The sequence below is a fragment of the Bos indicus genome, chromosome 15 (assembly GCF_029378745.1).
Source record: "Bos indicus isolate NIAB-ARS_2022 breed Sahiwal x Tharparkar chromosome 15, NIAB-ARS_B.indTharparkar_mat_pri_1.0, whole genome shotgun sequence".
In the NCBI taxonomy this organism is placed as follows: Eukaryota; Metazoa; Chordata; class Mammalia; order Artiodactyla; family Bovidae; genus Bos; species Bos indicus.
The window spans coordinates 47,078,116-47,102,156 of NC_091774.1; the positions used below are offsets into that span (position 1 = coordinate 47,078,116).

Sequence of the window (24,041 nt, forward strand, 5' to 3'; positions counted from 1 at the left end):
AAACAAGGGTCCTTTTCGTGGTCTATTTGGTGCCACATTTTTCACATTTTTGTGCTTTCTGTTTGGTGACTTTGTTGTTTAGAATGGTCCCCAACTGTAGTGCTGAAGTGCTGTCTGTGTTCTTAAAAGCAAGAGGGCTGTGCTGTGCCTTATACAGAAAATACATGTCAGTTTCACTTAGATATGAGTTGTGCCATTAGCCCTGAGTTCAGTGTTAGTCAGCCAACAATATATATTAAATAAGGTGCCTTTAAACAGAAACACACATAAAACAAAGTTATATATCGATCAGTTGACAAGTCAGTTGTGATCAGAGGCTCATAGGAACCTAACACAAGTGGTGAGATCTGAGCTGGGTTTAGAGTTTAGCCCGTAACCTACCAGTCCCTTCTGTGTATCCACCATCCAAAGACTCTGGGCACCAACTGGCCAAGGGTCTGCTCCTTCTAATTGATACTTAACTATGGCTTTTCTGGCCAAAAAGATGGGGCATCACTCACCCCAGCCTCTCCCCAGGTGACAGCCACAGATGCAGACAGTGGCCCATTTGGCCTCCTCTCCTATTCCTTGGGTGCCGGACTTGGGACCTCAGGGTCTCCCCCGTTCCGCATCGATGCCCACAGTGGTGACGTGTGTACGACCCGGACCCTGGACCGCGATCAGGGGCCCTCAAGCTTTGACTTCACAGTGACAGCTGTGGATGGGGTGAGTGGGCAGACTGTGGGCAGGTTGCGGGGAGGGCACTCAGCAGGGCCAATCAAGACCCACCTGACTTAATGGCTGCATGTCTCACTAGGGAGGCCTCAAGTCTATGGTATATGTGAAGGTGTTTGTGTCAGACGAGAATGACAACCCACCTCAGTTTTATCCACGGGAGTATGCTGCCAGTCTGAGCGCCCAGAGTGCACCAGGCACAGCTGTGCTGAGGGTACGTGCCCATGACCCTGATCAGGGACCCCATGGGCGACTCTCCTACCACATCCTGGCTGGCAACAGCCCCCCGCTCTTTGCCTTGGACGAGCACTCAGGTGAGGATCCTCCCATTCCCAGGGCTTGCCTCCCCACCTGCCCTCCACCCCAACCCTTCCAGTGATATTCTGTTTCCTTATGTATCTCCACTTCTGTCCCTCCTCCCAGGACTATTGACGGTAGCCTGGCCCTTGGCCAGACGGGCCAGTTCCATGGTGCAGCTGGAGATCGGGGCTCGGGATGGAGGTGGCCTGCAGGCGGAGCCCAATGCCCGAGTCAACATCAGCATTGTGCCTGGAACTCCTGTACCACCAGTATTTGAGCAGCTTCAGTATGTCTTTTCTGTGCCAGAGGATGTGGCACCAGGCACCAGTGTGGGCGTAGTCCAGGCACACAATCCACCAGGTATCCCTTATCATTATATCCACGTGGTGCCGTACCCAGACACCCCAATGTAAGCCTCAGGTATAACACCACTGACAGTCCCAATACAAAACTCTCTGGTTCTAGTCTGCCACCTCCTTGGGCGTGGTGTAGGCACTCTGCTTCATCCCCAGGTACACGAATATCAGCCTAGTGCCACCCAGCTTCTCTGCCAACACCTGCCTCTCCCCTAATACTTTGAGAGGCCCAGATGTGGACACTACCTAGCCCTTTTGGGGATCAGAGTCTGGGCTCCAACTTAGAAGGTGTCCCCATCTCTTTTCTGACTGCTCTCTTTTCCCTAGGTCGCTTGGGACCTGTGACCCTTGCCCTATCGGGGGGCGATCCCCGAGGACTCTTCTCCCTAGATGGGGCCACTGGGCTGTTACAGACACTTCGCCCTCTGGACCGGGAGCTGCTGGGACCAGTGCTGGAGCTGGAGGTGCGGGCAGGCAGCGGAGTGCCACCGGCTTTCGCTGTAGCTCGGGTGCGCGTGCTGCTGGACGATGTGAATGACAACTCCCCTGCCTTCCCTGCGCCTGAAGACACAGTGCTGCTGCCATCGAGCACTGCCCCAGGGACCCTCATCTATACACTGCGGGCTCTGGACCCCGACTCAGGAGTTAACAGTCGAGTCACCTTTACCCTGCTTGCTGGGGGTGGTGGGACCTTCACTGTGGACCCCACCACAGGCCACATACGGCTTATGGGACCTCTGGGGCCTCCGGGGGGGCCAGCCCATGAACTGGAGCTGGAAGCCCGGGATGGAGGCTCCCCACCTCGCACCAGCCACTTTCGACTGCGGGTGGTGGTACAGGACTTGGGGACCCGTGGGCTGGCTCCCCACTTCGACAGCCCTACCTACCGTATAGACCTGCCCTCAGGCACCACCCCTGGAACTCAAGTCGTACAAGTGCAGGCTCGAGCACCAGATGGGAGCCCTGTCACCTACCACCTTGCAGCAGATGGGCCAGGTAGCCCCTTTGGCCTGGAACCACAGAGTGGATGGCTGTGGGTGCGGGCAGCACTGGACCATGAGGCCCAGGAGTTGTACACACTGAAAGTAATGGCAGTGTCTGGATCCAAAGCTGAGTTGGGGCAGCAGACAGCCACGGCCACCGTGAGGATCAGCATCCTCAACCAGAACGACCACAGTCCCCGCTTGTCTGAGGAGCCCACCTTCCTGGCTGTGGCTGAGAACCAGCCCCCAGGGACAAGCGTGGGTCGGGTCTTTGCCACTGACCGAGATTCAGGAATCAACGGACGTCTGACCTACAGCCTGCGACAGCTGTCAGAAGACAGCAAGGCCTTCCGCATCCACCCCCAGACTGGTGAGCACTGGGACCCAGAATCTGAGATCCCATAGCCTCATCCTCGGAATGGTGAACACCCAGACACGATCCCCAGAGCCTGGTCATGGGGACCAGGACTAAGCTCGGAGTTTTCCCCAGGCATTCCTTTCCACACTCCCCCAACCCTAGCCTCTCACAGACCCCAGGCTCTTCATCTCTGGCTACCCCATACATGCTCTCTGTCTATCCTGCACTTGCAGGAGAGGTGACCACACTACAAACTCTGGACCGTGAGCGGCAGAACAGCTACCAGCTTCTGGTGCAGGTTCAGGATGCAGGGAGCCCACCCCGCAGCACCACAGGCACTGTGCACATCGCAGTGCTTGACCTCAATGACAACAGCCCTACCTTCCTGCAGGCTTCAGGGGCTGCTGGTGGAGGCCTCCCCATACAGGTATGTGAAGCTGCAGGGCCCTGCCTTGAAGAAGTAAGAGTATGTGGGTGTCCACTTATAACTCTAGACAGAGGTAAAAGAAACTGCATCTTGGAACAGGTGTGAGAGTAGAAAGGGGGCTTTGTCTGCACAAAGGTTAGGGGAATATATCCTGGGTTGTCTCAAGAACAGAGGGAGACAACTGTAGATGAGTTGTGTGTTCCCACAGGTACCAGATGGTGTGCCTCCAGGAACATTGGTGACAACCCTGCAGGCCAAGGATCCAGATGAGGGGGAGAATGGAACCATCCTGTACATGCTAACTGGTATATGGGGAGTGGAGAGAAGGGAGTTGGTGGTGGATGGCCTGTCCTCATGATACGCCCAGCTCTGAAATGGAAGCCCTCACCCTTGCTCTGCCCATCCCCAGGTCCTGGCTCAGAGCTCTTCTCCCTGCACCCTCACTCGGGAGAGCTGCTCACGGCAGCACCCCTGATCCGAGCAGAGCGGCCACACTACGTGCTCACATTGAGCGCTCATGACCAAGGCAGCCCCCCTCGGAGCTCCAGCCTCCAGCTGCTAGTGCAGGTATGGCTGCCCTTCCTCCAATCTATCCAGGTCTCCTTGGCCACCAACGTGGGCACCCCCTCCCAGAGTGCCATCTTCCTAAGCCCTTGTGCCCTCTCCTCTAGACGGCTACTCTGACCACCCCTCCTAATGCTCAGCAGTCCAGCCCAGATTCCCTTTTACTTGGGTCGCCCTGATTCCGTCCTCCTTCCCGGGTCCATAACAGGTGCTTCCCTCCACTCGCTCGGCTGAGCCTGCACCGGAACCCTCAGAGCCAGACCCGGTGGCGCCTGTGCCTGTCGTGCTGACCGTGACAGCAGCCGAGGGGCTCCTGCCCGGCTCCCTGTTGGGCTCTGTGGCACCGCTGGAGCAGGCGGGGGTGGGCGCCCTTACCTACACACTGGTGGGCGGCGCCGACCCAGAGGGCACCTTTGCGCTGGACGCGGCCTCTGGGCGCTTGTACCTGGCGCGGCCCCTGGACTTCGAGGCGGGTCCGGCTTGGCGCGCGCTCACGGTGCGCGCCGAGGGGCCGGGAGGCGCGGGCGCGCGGCTGCTGAGAGTGCAGGTGCGCGTGCAGGACGAGAACGAGCACGCGCCGGCCTTCGCGCGCGACCCGCTGGCGTTGGCGCTCCCAGAGAACCCGGAGCCGGGCGCGACCTTGTACACTTTCCGCGCGTCCGACGCCGACGGCCCCGGCCCCAACAGCGATGTGCGCTACCGCCTGCTGCGCCAAGAGCCGCCTGTGCCCGCGCTTCACCTGGACGCGCGCACCGGAGCGCTCAGCGCCCCGCGAGGCCTGGATCGGGAGACCACTCCCGCTCTGCTGCTGCTCGTGGAAGCCACTGACCGGCCCGCCAACGCCAGCCGCCGCCGCACAGCACGCGTTTCCGCGCGCGTCTTTGTCACGGATGAGAACGACAATGCTCCAGTCTTTGCCTCGCCCTCACGTGTGCGCCTCCCTGAGGATCACCCGCCCGGGCCCACGGCGCTGCACGTGGTAGCCCGGGACCCCGACCTGGGCGAGGCCGCACGGGTGTCCTATCGCCTGGCAGCTGGCGCGGACGGCTGTTTCCGGCTACACCCCAGCACCGGTGAGTTGGACCGCTGGGAGGGATGGGAACGAGGAGGATGCTAATGCAGAGCGAGTGTTTTCTTCCAACCTGCCCACCGCTTACCTAGGAGCGCTGTCCGTGGTGCGGTCTCTGGACCGCGAACAGCGAGCTGAGTACGTGCTGACTGTGGTGGCCTCTGACCACGGCTCCCCACCGCGCTCGGCCACGCAGCTTCTGACTGTCAGTGTCGCCGACGTCAACGACGAGGCACCCGCTTTCCAGCAGCAGGAGTACAGCGTCCTCTTGCGGGAGAACAGCCCGCCTGGAACGTCTCTGCTCACTCTGCAGGCAACCGACCCCGATCTGGGTAAGCGTGAGGGGATAAGTTGGAAGAGGGAGGGACTGGGTCAAGAAAGGGTATATTCACCCTGTGATCTTACCCCACGCTGGCTCTCCTCAGGGGCCAATGGGCAAGTGACTTATGGAGGCATCTCTGGCGAAAACTTCTCCCTGGATCCAGACACCGGGGTCCTTACCACTCTTCGGGCTCTGGATCGGGAGGAGCAGGAGGAGATCAACTTGACAGGTATACACTGACAGGCTCCCCAAAGCCTGAGGTGGCATAAACACCATTGTTACATGGGCAGGACCCCCAAAGTACCTTCAAGAAACTTCTACTCTTACAGCACAGCTTGTATTTTTAATCCTTTGGGGGAGTTTGTCAGAGTACAAGGTGAACTGACTTCTAGGCTGTAACCACTGTGATTATACTCTCAAACACATAATGTCACAGCTGTGCCTTCTAGGATTCCCTCAGATTACACTGCAGGCATTTAACAGAGGTGCATATGGAGAAGGCAATGACAACCCACTCCAGTACTCTTGCCTGGAAAATCCCATGGGCAGAGGAGCCTGGTAGGCTGCAGTCCATGGGGTCACGAAGAGTCAGACATGACTGAGCGACTCCACTTTCAGTTTTCACTTTCATGCATTGGAGAAGTAAACGGCAACCCACTCCAGTGTTCTTGCCTGGGGAATCCCAGGGACGGAGGAGCCTGGTGGGCTGCCGTCTGTGGGGTCGCACAGAGTCGAACATGACTGAAGTGACTTAGCAGCAGCAGCAGCAGCATATGGATACTGAGTACCAAAGAGGTTAGCTCAGGCTAACACAGCTTGGAAGTGGCAGAGCTGGGACTTGAACCCAGATCTCTTGTTATTTCATTTAGTGCCTTTCCTGTTACACCACCACATATATGTATGCATGCCTGAGTGCTTGTGGGGTGTGAAAAGGTAGACATATTCTGATTTTTGTGTGCACCTGGTGAACACATGTGGTGTGGATTCCTCCATGGGAGCAGGATAAATCTCATTGACTTTGCTTCCCAACAGTATATGCCCGGGACGGGGGCTCGCCTCCACTGTTGACCCACGTCACAGTGCGAGTGGCTGTGGAGGATGAGAATGACCATGCCCCAACCTTTGGGAGTGCCCATCTCTCCCTGGAGGTGCCCGAGGGCCAGGACCCCCAGACCCTTACCACGCTGCGGGCCTCTGACCCGGATGTGGGAGCCAACGGGCAGCTGCAGTACCGCATCCTGGGTGAGAACCTTCCCGTACCTACTTGCCCAGGGCTACTTCTTGTTGGCCTGTGTCCCAGACCCAGTGTGCCTGGATCCCCTTTTCCTTCCCTTTATGTTTCTGGGTCTCCAAGCATCTCTTTCTATGCCCCTCCAGTATTTGATCTCCCTCTTTGTCTCTTTTTATCCTCCTGTATCTTTTTTTTTCTTGATTGTCTCTCCCTGTAGAGTAGTTGTTCTCAAACCTTTTCATCTCAGGAACCTTAACATTATTTTTTTTAACTTTTTATTTTATATTGGAGTACAGTTGATTAACTATAACAGTTGTGATAGTTTCAGGTGTACAGCAAAGTGATTCAGTTATCATAAACATGTAATCTATTCTTTTTCAAATTCTTTTCCCATTTAGGTTATTACGTAATGTTGAGTAGAGTTCCTTGTGCTATACAGTTGGTCCTTGTTGGTTATCCATTTTAAATACAGTAGCATGTACATGTCAATTGCAAACTCCCTAACTATCCCTTCTCCCCACCCTTCCCCTTTAAGGTCTCTAAGTCTGTGAGTCTGTTTCTGTTTTATAAATAAATAAATTTGTATCATTTCTTTTTAGATTCCACATATAAGTGATATATATTTCTCTTCCCTGTCTGACTTTCTTCACTCAGTATGACAACCTCTGGATCCATCCATGTTGCTGCAAATGGTGTTATTTCATTTTTAATGACTGAATAATATTCTATTGTATATATGTACCACATCTTCTTCACCCATTCATCTGTGGATGGAAATTTAGGTTGCTTCCATGTTTTGGCTACTGTAAACAGTGCTGCAGTGAACACTGAGGGATGCATGTATCCTTTTGGACTATATTTTTCTCCAGATATTTTCCCAGGAATAGGATTGAAGGATCATATGGTATCTCTAGTTTTTAAAGGAACCTCAATACTGTTCTCCATAGTGGCTGTACCAGTTTACATTCCCACCAACAGTTTAGGATGGAGGAACCCTTATATCTTAATTTTTAAGAACTGTAAAGAACTTTGGCTTATATGATATCAGCATTTATTGATGTAATAAAATATGATATAATAATTGAACATATAAAATATATAATAAACACATACCATTATTTACCACATTTGATATTAAAACTGAGAACACTTTTAAATATCATTGTAAAACAAGCCAATGAAACATACCACTTGCTGTATTTCTGCATAGGCCCAAGGAGATTTACTGTCCATTTTGTTGGACAATAATGAGGTTGCAAAGATTAAACAGGTATGATTGAACACAAGCTAACAAAAGCTGAGTGAATCTATTGAAAACACATTTATGCTTTAAACTTTTTACCTAGAATATTCTTGAAATCACAACATTACATAAGCACACATTCCATTAACCATCCAAGTTATGACATCATCACATGTCATGCAGCATCTGGACTCCGCTCTGCATTTGTGAGTTGATGAGAATGGAAAAGTCATATAATGTCTTAGTATTGCTATGAAAATAGTTCTGATCTTATGTACTCCCAAAAGGGTCTCAGGGGGATTCTTGGGGCCCCCAGACCACACTTTGAGAAAAACTACTTTATAGTCTCTTTCTTTACCTTCTGTGTTTCTCTTTGTTTCTCTGCCTTTATTCCACTTTCCCTCTCCTGCCCTTCTCCCTCTCTCTCTCCCTCTCTCTCCCTTTCTTCTCCGTTGCCTGTAAATCACCCTCTCTCCCATGGGCTGACACAAGTATGTTTCTGTGTGCATGCCCTTCTCTGCAGATGGGGACCCCTCAGGAGCCTTTGTCCTGGACCTAGCTTCTGGGGAGTTTGGCACCATGAGGCCACTAGACCGGGAGGTGGAGCCAGCATTCCAGCTGCAGATAGAAGCCCGGGATGGAGGCCAGCCAGCTCTCAGCGCTACGCTTCTTGTGACAGTGACAGTGCTAGATGCCAATGACCATGCCCCAGCCTTCCCTGTGTCCTCCTACTCTGTGGAGGTGCCTGAGGACGCACCTGCAGGGACCCTGCTGCTGCAGCTGCAGGCTCATGATCCTGATGCTGGGGCCAATGGTCGTGTGACCTACTACCTGGGTACAGGTGCAGCAGGAGCCTTCCTGCTAGAGCCCAGCTCTGGGGAATTGCGCACAGCCACCACCCTTGACAGAGAGCAGTGTCCCAGCTATGCCTTTACAGTGAATGCAGTGGACAGTGCAGCTGCTGGGCCCCTAAGCACCACAGTGCCCGTCACCATCACAGTGCGTGATGTCAATGACCACGCGCCCACCTTCCCCACCAGTCCCCTGAGGCTGCGCCTGCCCCGCCCAGGCCCTGTCTTCAGCACTCCAATTCTGCCTCTGGCCACTCTGCGAGCTGAAGACCGTGACACTGGTGCCAATGCCTCCATCCTGTACCGGCTGGCAGGCACACCACCTCCTGGCACCACCGTGGACTCTTACACTGGTGAAATCCGTGTGTCCCGCTCCCCTGTATCTCTGAGCCCCCGAGATCGTGTCCTCTTCATTGTGGCAACTGACCTTGGCCGTCCAGCTCGCTCTGCCACTGGTGTGGTCATTATTGGGCTGCAAGGGGAGTCTGAGCATGGACCCCGCTTCTCCCGAGCCAGTAGTGAAGCCATGCTCCGTGAGAATGCACCCCCAGGTGAGTCCCTAACCATGTCTCCCAGCTTTGTATCTCTGGATGGGCTGGGGTTGCTCAGTGAAAATGTTCCCCAAACTCCCTCAGTCTAGTGCTCACACTTCAACCAATGCCCTCCTTTCTTTAGGGACTCCCGTTGTCTCCCCCAAGGCTATCCATGCAGGGGGCTCGAGTGGACCCATCACATACAGCATTCTCAGTGGGAATGAGAAAGGGACATTCTCCATCCAGCCTAGTACAGGTAAGGGAAGGAGCAAGGGGCTCTGGGGGACAGGTTCCTGGGGGAGCTCCTTTTTGGGCCCCAGGAGACTCCGGTTGAGGAGGGGCTGCCCTGCAGTGGTAGGCCTCAGAGACAGAGGCACTCGGGCAAGCAAGAGGTCTGTCAGTGATCCATTCTGCCTTCCCCTAGGAGCCATCACAGTCCGCTCAGCAGAGGGGCTGGATTTTGAGGCAAACCCACGGCTGCGACTGGTGCTGCAGGCAGAGAGTGGAGGAGCCTATGCCTTCTCTGTGCTGACCCTAACCCTGCAAGATGCCAATGACAACGCGCCCCGCTTCCTGCAGCCCCACTACGTGGCCTTCCTTCCAGAGTCCAGGCCCTTGGAGGGACCCCTGCTACAGGTGTGGAGTGTGATAGGAAGATGGGGGCAGGGCTGGGCAGACTTTGTCTGCCACCAGCCCAGTGCCAGCAGCCTCCTGTTCCCGCCAGGTGGAAGCAGATGACCTGGACCAAGGCCCCAGTGGACAGATCTCCTACAGTCTGGCCGCATCCCAGCCAGCCCGGGGATTGTTCCATGTAGACCCAGCCACGGGCACTATCACCACCACAGCTATCCTGGACCGCGAGATCTGGGCCGAAACACGGTGAAGCTTGGCTCTGTAGACCCTAAGACTCTTTCCTGGGTCCATGCAATTTCGAGTCCTGCATTAAATCCCCTTCAATCCCTAGGCCACATCCTGAGTTCCCCGCTTCCACCCCTGCCACCTGTCCTGAGCCCTCCTGTCCCTGCCCAGGGTTCTCGCTTATCCCAGGCCCCACCCCCTGATTGTGCTCTGTGTTCAGGCTGGTGCTGATGGCCACAGACAGAGGAAGCCCAGCCCTGGTGGGCTCAGCTACCCTGACGGTGATGGTCATCGACACCAATGACAATCGCCCCACCATCCCCCAGCCCTGGGAGCTCCGAGTGTCAGAAGGTGAGGACTGGGTCAAGTGAGAGGTATAAAGGGTGGTAGGGAAGCATTATTGCCCACCATGGGGCTCCAGGACTGTATGTGACTATAATAAACACACTCGTGCCATGTACTGCAGATGCACTGCTGGGCTCGGAGATCGCACAGGTAACGGGGAATGATGTGGACTCAGGACCAGTGCTGTGGTATGTTCTGAGCCCTTCTGGGCCCCAGGATCCCTTCAGTGTCGGCCGCTATGGAGGCCGCCTCTCCCTCACGGGCCCCTTGGATTTTGAGCAGCGCGACCGCTACCACCTGCAGCTCCTGGCACACGACGGGCCTCACGAGGGCCGGGCCAACCTCACGGTGTTCGTGGAGGATGTCAATGACAACTCCCCTGCCTTCTCACAGACTCTCTACCAGGTGCCAGTGCCCCCACCACCACCCCCGGGCCCAGGGCTGCTCATGATGGAGGGAAGTGACAACGCTAGAAGGAGCTGTGGTGGGCTGTATGTTGGAACTGACTTGGGGACAGAGCTTGGGGGGGTATAAAGGTCCCATCTCAAACCAGCCTTCTAAGTCCTAAGAACTGTGTCCAGGTTCTGCATTCAGGGCCCAGAAATGGGGGAAGGGGGACAATTCGAATATTAAGGGGTATAAGGGCTCCAAGCTGGAACCGGTGCCACGCAGAACTCATGGGACCAAGCTGCAGAACGCAGGCTGGGTGAGCAGCAAGGCAGCTGAGAGGCTCAGCCGTAAACCTTTGTCTTATACCTCAGGTGATGCTGCTCGAGCACACACCCCCGGGCAGTGCCATTCTCTCCGTCTCGGCCACTGACCGGGACTCGGGCGCCAACGGTCACGTCTCCTACCACCTGGCTTCCTCTGCTGAGGGCTTCAGCATTGACCCGAACAACGGTGTGTCCTTCCTGGCATCTACCCCTTATCTTTGACTGTGCTGGGGCATATTTTGACCTCATCCCTAGAATTTCTTGCCTGAACTCCTAATTCCTAGATCTCTGACCTAGGGAGGACATTTCCCTGCTTTTGTATCTTTTCTTTAAAATTAATTAATTTATTTGTTTTTGGCCATGCTGCATCTTCATTGTTGCTTGCAGGCTTTTGTGTAGAGACAGTGGGCAGGGGCTACTTTTCATTGCAGTGCATGGGCTTCTCAATGTGGTGGCTTCTTTCATTGTGGAGCATGGGCTCCAGGCACACAGGCTTCAGTACTTGCATCATGCAGGATCAGTAGCTGTGGTGCACAGGCTCTGGTTGCCCGCGGCATGTGGGATCTTCTTGGACAAAAAATCAAACCCTTCCATGTCCCCTGCATTGGCAGGTGGATTCTTTTCCACTGGGCCACCAGGGAAGTCCCCCTTCGTCTCAGTTTTAAGCACTGTCCAGACTGCATGTCTAGAAGCCATTCCCTGAATCCTGGAGCCCCTTCCATAATCTCCCAGCACACAGGCCATTCCCTGGAATCTGACTTCCAAGGCTAACTCCCCATCCCCGGAGGGTCATTTTGCTCACCCACAGTCTCTACTGATGGCATATTTCTCTTCATTCCGTTTTCATCTCAGGGACCCTATTCACAACAGTGGGGACAGTGGCCTTGGGCCATGAAGGGCCAGGCATGGTGGACGTGGTGCTGGAAGCCCGAGACCACGGAGTGCCGGTTCGGGCCGCCCGAGCCACAGTGCACGTGCAGCTGCAGGATCAGAACGACCATGCCCCGAGCTTCACGCTGCCACACTACCGCGTGGCTGTGACTGAGGATCTGCCGCCCGGCTCCACCCTGCTCACCCTGGAGGCCACAGATGCTGACGGGAGCCGCAGCCATGCCGCCGTGGACTACAGCATTGTCAGTGGCAACCGGGGCCGAGTCTTTCAGCTGGAACCCCGGCTGGCCGAGGCTGGGGAGAGTGATGGACTAGGCCCCCGGGCCCTGGGCTGCCTGGTGTTGCTTGAGCCTCTAGACTTTGAAAGCCTAACCCAATACAACCTAACTGTGGCAGCAACTGACCGGGGGCAGCCACCTCGAAGTTCGGCTGTGCCAGTCACCGTCAGCGTGCTGGATGTCAACGACAACCCACCTGTCTTCACCCGAGCAGCCTACCGTGTGGCGGTGCCTGAGGACACGCCTGTGGGAGCCGAGCTGCTGCACGTGGAGGCCTCCGACGCTGATCCAGGCCCCCATGGCCTTGTACGCTTCACCCTCAGCTCAGGCGACCCTCTGGGGCTCTTTGAGCTGGATGAGAGCTCCGGGGACTTGCGACTGGCCCGCCCGTTGGACTGTGAGACCCAAGCTCGACATCAGCTTGTAGTGCAGGCTTCTGACCCTGCCGGGGCACACTTTGCTCTGGCACCAGTGACCATTGAGGTCCAGGACGTGAATGACCATGGCCCCGCCTTCCCTCTGAGCTTGCTCAGCACCAGCCTGGCTGAGAACCAGCCTCCAGGCACTCTTGTTACCACCCTGCATGCAATTGATGGGGATGCTGGGGCTTTCGGAAGGCTCCACTACAGCCTGCTGGAGGCTGGGCCGGGGCCCGAGGGCCGCGAGGCATTTGCGCTCAACAGCTCAACTGGGGAGTTGCGGGCACGAGTGGCCTTTGACTACGAGCACACTGGCAGCTTCCAGCTGCTGGTGGGCGCTACAGATGCCGGGAACCTGTCCGCCTCAGTCACTGTGTCAGTGCTGGTGACCGGTGAGGATGAGTATGACCCAGTGTTCCTGGCTCCAGCTTTCCACTTTCAGGTGCCAGAAGGTGCACGGCGTGGCCACAGCCTGGGTCACGTGCAGGCCACAGACGAGGATGGAGGTGCTGACGGCCTGGTGCTGTACTCGCTGGCCGCCTCGTCCCCCTATTTTGGTATCAACCAGACTACAGGTGCCCTGTACCTGCGGGTGGACAGCCGGGCACCAGGCAGTGGAACAGGCACCTCCGGGGGTGGGGGCCGGACCCGACGTGAGGCGCCACGGGAGCTGAGGCTGGAGGTGGTGGCAAGGGGGCCTCTGCCCGGTTCTCGGAGTGCCACCGTGCCTGTGACTGTGGACATCACCCACACTGCGCTGGGCCTGGCACCTGACCTCAACCTGCTCTTGGTGGGAGCCGTGGCAGCCTCTCTGGGAGTCGTGGTGGTGCTTGCCCTGGCAGCCCTTGTCCTGGGACTGGTGCGGGCCCGGAGCCGCAAAGCTGAGGCGGCGCCTGGCCCGATGTCCCAGGCGGCACCCCTGGCCAGTGGCTCACTGCAGAAGCTGGGCCGAGAGCCACCCAGCCCGCCGCCCTCAGAGCACCTGTATCACCAGACCCTCCCCAGCTATGGTGGGCCTGGAGCTGGAGGACCCTACCCCCGCGGTGGCTCCCTGGACCCTTCACACTCAAGCGGCCGAGGCTCAGCAGAGGCTGCGGAAGATGACGAGATCCGCATGATCAACGAGTTCCCCCGAGTGGCCAGTGTGGCCTCCTCCCTGGCTGCCCGCGGCCCTGACTCCGGCATCCAGCAGGATGCAGACGGACTGAGTGACACCTCCTGTGAGCCACCTGCCCCTGACACCTGGTATAAGGGCCGTAAGGCAGGGCTGCTGCTGCCGGGTGCAGGAGCCACTCTGTACAGAGAAGACGGCCCCCCAGCCACTGCCACCACCTTCCTGGGGGGCTGTGGCCTAAGCCCCGCGCCCACCGGGGACTACGGCTTTCCAGCAGATGGCAAGCCCTGTGTGGCGGGAGCGCTGACGGCCATCGTGGCCGGTGAGGAGGAGCTCCGTGGCAGCTACAACTGGGACTACCTGCTGAGCTGGTGCCCTCAGTTCCAGCCGCTGGCCAGTGTCTTCACAGAGATTGCCCGGCTCAAGGATGAAGCTCGGCCATGTCCCCCGGCGCCCCGTATTGACCCACCGCCCCTCATCACTGCCGTGGCCCACCCAGGAGCCAAGTCTGTGCCCCCCAAACCAGCCAGCACGGCCGCAACCCGGGCCGTCTTCCCACCAGCCTCTCACCGCTCCCCCATCAGCCACGAAGGTTCCCTGTCCTCGGCGGCCATGTCTCCCAGCTTCTCACCTTCACTATCTCCTCTGGCCGCTCGCTCACCCGTCGTCTCACCGTTTGGGGTGGCCCAGGGCCCCTCAGCCTCAGCTCTGAGCGCAGAGTCTGGCCTGGAGCCACCGGACGACACCGAGCTCCATATCTAGGTGTGGCCCGGACCGGGCCCCGACCTGGGATGCACACAGTGTCCCCAATGCAGGCCCCATCTGAGCCTGCCCGGGCAGCCTTGGACCATGATTGGCCACGGGGGAGGCCAGCTCCCCACCCCAGAGTCCTCCAGTAGGGGCAGGTCTCACGTCTTGCTCCAGCACTGGCAGAGCCCCAGTACCGCGAGGCCCGGTTGGGCGCTGACCTATGGCCAGGTCCGACGCAGGGAGAGAGATGAGGAAGGAGGCAGCAGCCCCGGGGTTCCCCTCAGTGAGGGCTTCTTGCCCTGTGCCAGCACCCTGAGATGGAGCTGAGACTTTATTTATTGGGGGGTAGGGGAGTGGGGCCAGCCCCTGCAACTTTGTTCAGGCCCAGCTCCTTTGGGTTCCACTGACACCCCTGCCCCTGCCCAGAATCAAGTGCCAATTCTCACTCTGGAGCCTTAATAAACTGCAGTTTGTATCCAGTGTCCGGATCTGTTCTCTGGGCCCATAGGGACGGGGCAGTGATGGAAAGGCTCCTGACACCCTGTAGACACCTCAGGAGGCACAGAGTGGGATGGACATAGGGGTTTCTAGGGTGGGGGTGAGTGGGGATGGCACTGGAAACCAGAGCCTAGCCTGAGGCTGTCACATCTCTCTGAAGTCAACCTTTCCCTCTAACATGGGCAAGAGGCCAGACGAAGGCAGACAGCAGGAGCTTGCTTGTGGCAGCAATCCAGAGAGGAATTGGCTGGCTGGGGAGACCTTGGAGATGACCAGCTCTAGGCTTGAGGGTCTTCAAAGAGGTGGGGTTGGATACAAGAGTAGCCAAGTGGTTTATTTGTTTTTTGTGGGGTCATTACATATAATATATTCATATATAATAACAGCTCACATTTGTTGAGCTTCTGCCATGTGAGGCTCTCCGAGGGGTTTGCTTGCTTTATCTCTGTAAATTTTCAGTGCAATCTGCTGAGGCAGAGCAGTTTTAACCTAACAGTCTCCATATTCTACATGAAGAAACCAAGGCTCCGAGAAGCTGTGACTTTCCTGATATCATACTTCTTTTAAGGACCCGGATCTCTGGGTCTATGGGCCTCCAGAGCCCCTTTCTTAAGCACCGCCTACACTGTGGTGAGTCCTGGGCTCACCCAGTGTTTGACAGTCCACAGAGGGAGCATCTGAGTGGCCGCCCCACCCCTTCTCCAGCATTCAGGACCACCCATTTGAGGGCGGGGCCAGCACGTCACTAGTTCCTAGGCAGAGGTGGTGGTGGAGGACTACAGGGTTCATGTGATCTGTCACATGACAGCCGACAAGCCGAAAGGCAGAATGGGACCCCGATCCGGGTGAGAAACTGGGGGGCTCCGGGAGAAGGGAATCACGTTGGAGGGAGTTTATGTTGGAGGGTGGGAACAGCAACAGTCCAGCTCCTGCTGAAACCCATGTGCTGTCCCTGCAGCCTCCTAGGGCTCTTTGCCCTCTTTGTCGCTGGCAAATGCAGTTACAGCCCGGAGCCTGACCAGCAGAGGAGGTGAGTTGACTTAGCACTGACCGCCCCTTCTCCATGGCTTGTCCTGCATCTATTATCCTGGTTCTAGCCTCCCTCACTGGCTTACCAGCTCCTGGTACCCCCCACCATAGTTCCCAGGCTCAGTCTGATCATCCATCTCCTGTGATTCAAATCTGCTTCCGGAATCTTCCCCCAAATCTAGGTCTAGTACTGAACCTTCCCATCCCCACTTTAATAATGAAGTCTGTGTGACCCCTGATCCTGCAGGCTGCCCCCTGGCTGGGTGTCCCTGGGCCGTGCGGACCCTGAGGAAGAGCTGAGTCTTACGTTTGCCCTGAGACAGCAGAATGTGAAGAGACTGTCCGAGCTGGTGCAGGCTGTGTCGGATCCTGGCTCTCCTCGCTACGGTGCTTGACGGGACCAAGGGGCAGGATATGGGATGCAGTGGAGGGACACGGGGCTGGGCTGAGCATGGGACAGTGCAGGTCATGTCAAGGGCATTGTCTTGGGGCCTGCGGAGGGGGTGGTATAGGACAGATGAATGGCAGTGACCCTCACTGAAGAGTTTCTGAATAAAAAAGTGAATGGGAAGTAGACTGTCCAAAACTAATTCACATTCTTCCCTCCAAAACTTTCCACCTGTGTTCATCAGGCTAAAAAACTGAAAGTGGGTATGGTTAAGAGCACAGGCTTGGTGATCAAACCTGAATTTAAATTATGACTCTACTGCTTACCAGCTGCCAGACAAGTGGGGAAGTGGCATCCAGTACATGTAAATTTAGCTCACTACCTCAGATTTCACCTCCAACCCCTGCTAAATTCACTCTCATTTATTCCTCCACTCAAACCCTAAAGCTGTTAGTTCCAGCTCTGAAACAGTCCACTGTCTCATCGTTCCTTGTTGCCACCAACTCAGTTGATTACTCTCTCACATGGACTGCTGCCCAGCCCCCTCAATGGTCTGCCGTCTCCTCCCCTCCAGTCCACTCCCTTTAAACTTCACACTCTCTTCCAAGAGTTGGTGTTTCGCTCTAATGGTCAAGCTGGACTGTGTCCTTCCTCCGAGGGAGCCCCTTGTGGTGGGGAAGGAGTGGGAGTGGTAAGCATGTGAGGGGGCAATCTAAGGCTCACCCAGGAGGTGTGTGCATGATCCATGCAGAACGGTGACTCACCATCATGTTTAGCCTGAAATCAGTAAGTATCAAGATGTGAGCTAAATTAGATATCATCTTATAACTGGTCCTGAAAGTTTTGAAAACTTTTATTGGAAATAAACTTAAAATGAACATTCTTTTTAAATTCCACTGGCAGTCCAGTGGTTAGGACTCAGTGCTTTCACTGCTGTGGCCTGGATTCTATCACTGGTCAGGGAACTAAGATTCCACAAGCTGTGTGGCACACCCCCTGACCCCCAAAAGAACATTTTTAATCTATTAATCTCATTTGTTTTTCATGATCATGCGGTATTTGCAACCTACTCTCCTTTAGGATAAATCCATATTCCCCCAAGTTGAGCCTACACCTGTATGGCCTGCCTTTTTACTAGAAGCTTCCCACCCATCCCTCAAGCCCCTGCTCCAATTTCCCTAGGAAGTCCCAGTGTCTCCTGGTTGAAGTCCAAAAAGAGCAATTTGGAAAAGCAATGAACGAAGGCATTGCTTTTCTACTGAATCCCTGCAGGCAAGTACCTGACCCTAGAGGATGTGGCTGAACTGGTCCGGCCATCACCATTGACCCTCCACACGGTACAGAAATGGCTTTTGGCGGCTGGAGCCCGGAACTGCCACTCAGTGACCACACGGGACTTTCTGACTTGCTGGCTGAGTGTCCGGTGAGAGGAGATAATTGCCTCATAGAGGGTATTGATCACCCCATCAGGGAGATTTGTCTCCCTACCAGGGGGAGGGAGCCAAGAGTTTGCAGGTGCTGTGGGTGAAAATGTATGGGAAGATAACAACTAACTACCCGGTGATGCTCAGGCAGCCTCTTCTGCTCTGCTCCATGCTTTCTGACCTGTGTTTTCTGAACTCTGACCTCCAGACAGGCAGAGCTTTTGCTCTCTGGGGCTGAGTTTCATCACTATGTGGGAGGACCTGCAGAGACCCATGCTGTGAGGTCCCTACATCCCTACCGGCTCCCAAAGGCCTTGGCCCCGCATGTGGACTTTGGTAACACCCAGTGGGGCTGCTGGAGGTTGGAGGGGCAGAGCCAGGGATGGGAGAAGTTCAGGTGCCACAGGGGGTGCGAGTGGGGGTGGGATCACAGCGGTGAAATGAGGGTTGGAGTCTAAAAGATCTCTTCCTCAAGCCTGACTCCTCCCCACAGTGGGGGGGCTGCATCGTTTTCCCCCTACATCAACCCTGAGACAACACCCGGAGCCACAGGTGCCAGGGACTGTTGGCCTGCATCTGGGAGTGACCCCATCCGTGATCCGTAAGCGTTACAACTTGACGGCACAAGATGTGGGCTCTGGCACAACCAACAACAGTCAAGCCTGTGCTCAGGTGAGCCATGCAGGGAGCCTCAGCATCCTCGCAGCCTCCTCAAGGTGCCTGACCAGCCTGGTGATGACTCTCTGACTCTAACCCCTGGGCTCTCATCCTGTGATCTGGGACAGCATCCCCTGACCTGACCCTTGGGGCTGTGTCTTCTGACACATGAATCTCCTCTGACTCCCTCTGTAGTTCCTGGAGCAGTATTTCCACGATTCAGACCTGGCTGAGTTCATGCGCCTCTTCGGTGGGGACTTTGCACACCAGGCATCGGTAGCCCGTGTGGTTGGACAACAGGGCCGGGGCCGGGCCGGGATTGAGGCCAGCCTAGATGTGGAGTACCTCATGAGTGCTGGTGCCAACATCTCTACCTGGGTCTACAGTAGCCCTGGTACTGCCTAGGGGACTGATTGGTGGGGACAGAACTGGGGGGGAGTAGTGATCTTTGCGCCCTCAAGGGAATTCCATGAGCTAGAAGGAGATCCTGACAACTTCCCAAATGATTGCCCTTGTGCCCCCTTCTCCAAAAAACATCCAGGCCGGCATGAGTCACAGGAGCCTTTCCTGCAGTGGCTTCTGCTGCTCAGTAATGAGTCAGCTCTGCCATACGTGCACACCGTGAGCTACGGCGATGACGAGGACTCCCTCAGCAGCACCTATATCCAGCGGGTCAACACTGAGCTCATGAAGGCGGCTGCTCGGGGTCTTACGCTGCTCTTTGCCTCAGGTGACCTCCTACTCTAAACTTAGACCCCACCACCACCCACGCCCCCTCGAGATGAGAACTTTGACCCCAGAGTAACTCCTGGACCTGATCTCTTAACTCATAATCTGAACTCAACATGGACCACTGACCTGACCTCAACTCTGACCTCTTGCAGTAATAACTAACACGTGAATTTCCTCTCTGACATCTGAACCCACATTCCAAGCTCTGACCAATGAAACTGAATGCTAAACCTGGTCTCTCTCCCAGGTGACAGTGGGGCCGGGTGTTGGTCTGTCTCTGGCAGACACCAGTTCCGTCCCAGCTTCCCTGCCTCCAGGTAAGCACCCAAGCCCACCATTTACTTGTGATCTCATGGTCTAGAACCTTTGCCTTGACCCCACCAGGTGCTCCTGTGGGTCAGCACTCAGTTGTACCTGCTCTGATCGTGATCATGCAGTATTTTCAGTCTCTGCTCTGATTCCTGCACCCCCTCTTCTTCCCGAAGGTCCCAGGCCCTGAATCTCCTGAGTAGGACAGAGATCCCAGTGTTCTGCTTCCTCGGTCCCCAGGCATTTTAGTGGGAGATTTGGTGGATGTTTTGTAGGGAGAAGTGTGCACAGTCACCTCAGACCATGCCTTGAGGGCCACAAACCTCTCAGTCTTCCCCATGTACATACTTCACCAGAGTGCTTTCCCAGTCCCTCCAGCAAGACCCAGGCCACAGTCACTCAGCCCTATGCATTCTGGAGGTGTCTTAGAAGTGCTACATTCTGAGTGCTGTCTTCTGCCCTCAGTCCCTATGTCACCACGGTGGGAGGCACATCCTTTCAGAACCCTTTCCGAGTCACAGATGAGGTCGTTGACTACATTAGTGGTGGCGGCTTCAGCAATGTGTTCCCACGGCCTTTGTACCAGGTACGTGTGTGTTTGTGTTGGTGGAGGAGAGATGGGTGGAATCCTCAGTTCAGCAGATGGTACTTACTCAACAGTGTCTTTCAGGAGGAAGCTGTAACCCGGTACCTGAGCTCCAGTCCCCACTTGCCACCATCCAGTTACTTCAATGCCAGTGGCCGCGCCTACCCAGACGTGGCTGCACTCTCTGATGGCTACTGGGTGGTCAGCAACCATGTGCCCATTCCATGGGTGTCTGGTACCTCGGTGAGAATCAGTCTGGCTCCAAACCTCCACCCAGGGAATATCCCTACCTTCCAACCCCAAGACCTTGCACCCAGAACCCCTGACTCCTCAGAGACCTCCTACCCATCCCTCCAAAAAAGTCCAACCACTCTGAATCCCTGACCTCTACTTGCACCCTCACCCTTGCAGGCCTCTACTCCAGTGTTTGGGGGACTCCTATCCCTGATAAATGAACACAGAATCCTCAGAGGCCTACCCCCTCTTGGTTTTCTCAACCCAAGGCTCTACCAGAAGCATGGGGCAGGACTCTTTGATGTGAGTATGGAAGGGAGGGTTGTGGCCACTTTCATATGAAATGACAACATTCATACTCGTAAGAGTATGTTGAGTGCTAAGATGAACTTGAGGGCAATTCTGATGGGGTGGGATAGCCTCTGGAATGTGAATACAGGGTAAGGGGCTATAGTCTGTTAATATCAGCAGGTCCAGATCTGATGCCCACCCTCTCCCTAGGTAACCCGTGGCTGCCATGAGTCCTGTCTAAATGAAGAGGTGGAGGGTCAAGGTTTCTGCTCTGGCCCTGGCTGGGATCCTGTGACAGGCTGGGGAACACCCAACTTCCCAGCTCTGCTGAAGACACTAATGAACCCTTGACCCTCTCCTGCTAGAAGGGTGGGCCTGTCCTCTGCCCCACAGCAGGTGGCTGGGTCCCTTACTCTGCAGTGTTGGAGGCCCTGCTGAACCCTCAACCATTGACTGCCACAAACAGCTTATCTCCCTAACCCAGAAATGCTGTGAGCTTGACTTGACTCCCAACCCTACCTGTTCCATCATACTCAGGTCCCCCAGCCCCTGCCCCAGGTTCCTCAACAGGTGCCATAACCAGCACTATTTGGGAGCATCCCCTGCATACAACCACTCCCACCCCCACCCCCCAGGGCCCCCTGCTCTGTTTCTTTTCAACCAGGCTTTTCCAATGTGTTTTTTACACTGTCTGTGTACACTATTTCACTGCATCCTCACTCCTCAATTCATTGCCATGAGACCTCTACTCTTACTGTTTCACTCTTTCCTTTTCCCTGAGAAATACTCCCAACCTTTGCTTTGTGAGCTCCCTGTCATAGAAGCCTACTGCCTCTTCTTTCTTAGCTTCCAGGGCTTAACTTCTTCTCTGACCACTCCCTCTTCCTCCTTCATTCCCTTTTCCCTCCTTCTCTTTCTCTGCTTCCTCATTAAACGTTGTTGTATTTTGTTGCTCTATCCTTTTGTAAAATTTTATAACTCTTGGTTTTTATTTTATCAAAGTATATGGGCACATTGTCAAATACTTCTTTAAGTCTTACTGCAAAAAAATAGCCACCCCTTGTATATTACCACCATTTCCTGCTACTTGAGGCAATCATTTCAACTGTTTCTGATGATTCTTTAGTGTGTGCTAAGTCACTTCAGTCGTGTCCGACTCTTTGTGACCCCATGGGCTGTAGCCTGCCAGGCTCCTTTGTCTTTGGGGTTCTCCAGGCAAGAATTCTGGAGTGGGTTGCCAGGCCCTCCTCCAGGGGATCTCCCTGACCCAGGGATGGAACCTGCATCTCTTAAATCTCCTGCATTGGCAGGCATGTTCTCCACCACTAGTTTATCTCTAAATAACATGCTTATATTGCTGTTTATTGATTTCCCCCTGCCCAGTTATAGCCATTACTGACTTCCTATTAGCTTGTGATCATTCTTCTGCCTTGTCCCAATCACTCAAAATCCCCACCACCCATTCTTTTGTCCTCCCAATACAATTCTATCTTTGTCTGAGCTGCATACAGGATTTGCATTACAACTGTGTAAATGCTAATCATACCTAATCCATGTAGTATCATTGCTCTATCCTTTGTCTTTTGCTCTTCTCACTTGACTCATTGTCCACTGGAACAAATCAATGACTGGCATCCACAGCCATCACCGTCTCACTAAATCAGACTTTCCATCCTACAGTGATTGATACCTCAAAAGCAAGATGTGTAATTCTCAACATTTCATCTCCCTTCTTCCCAATCCCAAACTGTTCTCTTTTGTTTCTTATTTATAAATGACACTATGCTTGACACTTCCAACTGAGCCAGAAGCCTAAAGTATCATCCAAGTTTCCCATTCCCTTCAACTCCTCCCATCATCACCTTGTCAACAAGTGACTACTATCTACTGACTCTAGCTCTTAAATACATCTTTATCAACCCAAAAGTTCTTCCAATTATATTTCCAAAGTGTATCTTGAATTCATCTACTTCTCTCCAGCTCCACTGCTACTACATTAGCTGTGAGCCATATTCCCGCTCCTCTGAATTGAGGCCCTTGCAAGAAGTGTCCTTACATCCTGCCTTTCCCTAAACCATCTACCAGTTGTTTATTCACTAAGTTGTGTGTGACACTTTTGTGACCCCATGGACTGGGACTTCCCAGGCAAGAATACAGAGTGGATTGCCACTTCTTCTCCAGGGTTATTCCTGACTCAGGGATGGAACATGGGTATCTTGCATTGGCAGACATGTTCTTTAACACTGAGCCACAAGGGAAGCCGCAAAACCAACTACCAGAGTAAGATGCAAATCTCATGAGGTCATCTACTTAATTAAGAGCCTTCAAAGATTACTGGATATAGGTCAAGCTTTTTATCATCACTTACAAACCTATCTCCTTACTTGCTATTTGTTTCCGAGTAACAAATTGTTTATCCTTCCCTGTCTCCCTGCACCCGCCTCCATGCACTTTCATTCACTGTTGCTCAAGATATTCTTTGCCCTAACATTACCCCTGGCTCCCTGTGCCTGGTTGAGGTCCAGAATTCTTTCAAGACTCAGCTCACCTTCTCTTGTGAATCTTTTGGCTCCCTGAAGCTAGTTGATGTGGGTATGACAGGAAAATCTTAGATTCTTGGTTCTGATATACACTAGAGAGAACCTGGGGCAAGTAAGTTCAACTCTCTCAGACTTTTTCCTCATCTGTTAGGTGAGGATATTGATACCTGCCTCTAATATTCAGGAAACCATTAAGTGGAATAAACTTAATGGAATGCCTAACACACAGATGTAGGCAGCAACTATTAGTTCCCTTCCTCCCTTGCACTGCACACCTTGTGTCTACCTCCAGTATTTTAACTCCCATATATTGGTGAAATGGCCAGTTTAACTGTTTGCCTCCCTTTCCAAGACCACTAGTGCCTGGAGGACTAGAACCTTCTCCTACTTAACTTTGTATTTGCAGACCCTAGCTCAGGACTGACAAAAATAAATTTTTGCTGCGTTGAAAACCCCACTCTTTCACTAGCCGTGATTTTACATAAATTGTTTATTAAGACTGAAAGACAGCCAGCCCTCTGTATCCTCGGGTTCTCCATTCACAGATTCACCTAACCATGAACTGAAGATTTTTTTTTTTTTTAATTCCAATTATAAAAAACGAAACTTGAATTTACCATGCACCAGTAAACTATTTACATCGCATTTGGATATTATAAGCAATCTAGAGATGATTTAGAGTATACAATGCAAATACTATGCCATTTCATATAACGGACTTGAGCATCCACGGATTCTGGTATACAAGGGTTGGGGACGGGAGTAGGGGGGAGTCCTGGAACCAATCCTACCAACCTCTCACCACCTGTAAGGACGGTGGACTGTATCTCTCTCCCCATCTGCAACAGCACTGTGTCAGCTGTCCGGTTACCTTCACTTTGGGCAGCTGGCGGGGAAAGAGGCTATTCAACTCCACTACAAACCCTTAAAAGGCTGGATAAAGGAACTAGAAAAGATGCAGACTGGCAGGCGACCAACAGTCGAGAGGTGTCGGGGCGATGAGCCTCAAAGCAAGGATTTTAGGCGTCAGGCTG

The 24,041-nt window shown here is 54.2% G+C and overlaps 2 protein-coding genes across 2 annotated transcripts in view; both read left to right on the top strand.

Annotated features, from left to right (window-relative positions):
• Positions 1 to 14,799, top strand: part of DCHS1 (dachsous cadherin-related 1) — a 36,650-nt gene extending 21,851 nt beyond the window's left edge. The window contains exons 3-21 of the mRNA XM_019975273.2: positions 517 to 705; positions 797 to 1,028; positions 1,138 to 1,374; positions 1,698 to 2,723; positions 2,945 to 3,138; positions 3,347 to 3,443; positions 3,548 to 3,705; positions 3,911 to 4,775; positions 4,864 to 5,103; positions 5,197 to 5,322; positions 6,126 to 6,335; positions 8,091 to 8,969; positions 9,094 to 9,207; positions 9,376 to 9,587; positions 9,676 to 9,830; positions 10,030 to 10,160; positions 10,276 to 10,559; positions 10,916 to 11,054; positions 11,720 to 14,799. Coding sequence (XP_019830832.2) covers positions 517 to 705; positions 797 to 1,028; positions 1,138 to 1,374; positions 1,698 to 2,723; positions 2,945 to 3,138; positions 3,347 to 3,443; positions 3,548 to 3,705; positions 3,911 to 4,775; positions 4,864 to 5,103; positions 5,197 to 5,322; positions 6,126 to 6,335; positions 8,091 to 8,969; positions 9,094 to 9,207; positions 9,376 to 9,587; positions 9,676 to 9,830; positions 10,030 to 10,160; positions 10,276 to 10,559; positions 10,916 to 11,054; positions 11,720 to 14,331 — 8,100 coding nt within the window. The 3' untranslated portion in view covers positions 14,332 to 14,799. The remainder of the gene's footprint in view (positions 1 to 516; positions 706 to 796; positions 1,029 to 1,137; positions 1,375 to 1,697; positions 2,724 to 2,944; positions 3,139 to 3,346; positions 3,444 to 3,547; positions 3,706 to 3,910; positions 4,776 to 4,863; positions 5,104 to 5,196; positions 5,323 to 6,125; positions 6,336 to 8,090; positions 8,970 to 9,093; positions 9,208 to 9,375; positions 9,588 to 9,675; positions 9,831 to 10,029; positions 10,161 to 10,275; positions 10,560 to 10,915; positions 11,055 to 11,719) is intronic.
• Positions 14,800 to 15,525: 726 nt separating this feature from the next.
• TPP1 (tripeptidyl peptidase 1) lies at positions 15,526 to 23,459 on the top strand. The gene is made up of 13 exons (XM_019975624.2): positions 15,526 to 15,662; positions 15,776 to 15,847; positions 16,094 to 16,233; positions 17,507 to 17,657; positions 17,867 to 17,994; positions 18,152 to 18,330; positions 18,511 to 18,709; positions 18,857 to 19,045; positions 19,295 to 19,364; positions 19,822 to 19,942; positions 20,027 to 20,185; positions 20,354 to 20,479; positions 20,678 to 23,459. The coding sequence occupies exons 1-13, from the start codon at positions 15,619 to 15,621 to the stop codon at positions 20,816 to 20,818; spliced, it is 1,719 nt and encodes a 572-aa protein (XP_019831183.2). The 5' UTR covers positions 15,526 to 15,618; the 3' UTR covers positions 20,819 to 23,459.
• The last annotated feature ends 582 nt before the right edge of the window (positions 23,460 to 24,041 follow it).

Bases quoted from the DNA above. Each gene is read 5' to 3' on its own strand.
- TPP1 (XM_019975624.2), top strand. From the start codon at position 15,619: ATGACAGCCGACAAGCCGAAAGGCAGAATGGGACCCCGATCCGG. The intron at 15,663-15,775 runs GTGAGAAACTGG...CTGTCCCTGCAG, and splicing joins AGAATGGGACCCCGATCCGG to CCTCCTAGGGCTCTTTGCCC. The intron at 17,658-17,866 runs GTGAGAGGAGAT...TCTGACCTCCAG, and splicing joins ACTTGCTGGCTGAGTGTCCG to ACAGGCAGAGCTTTTGCTCT.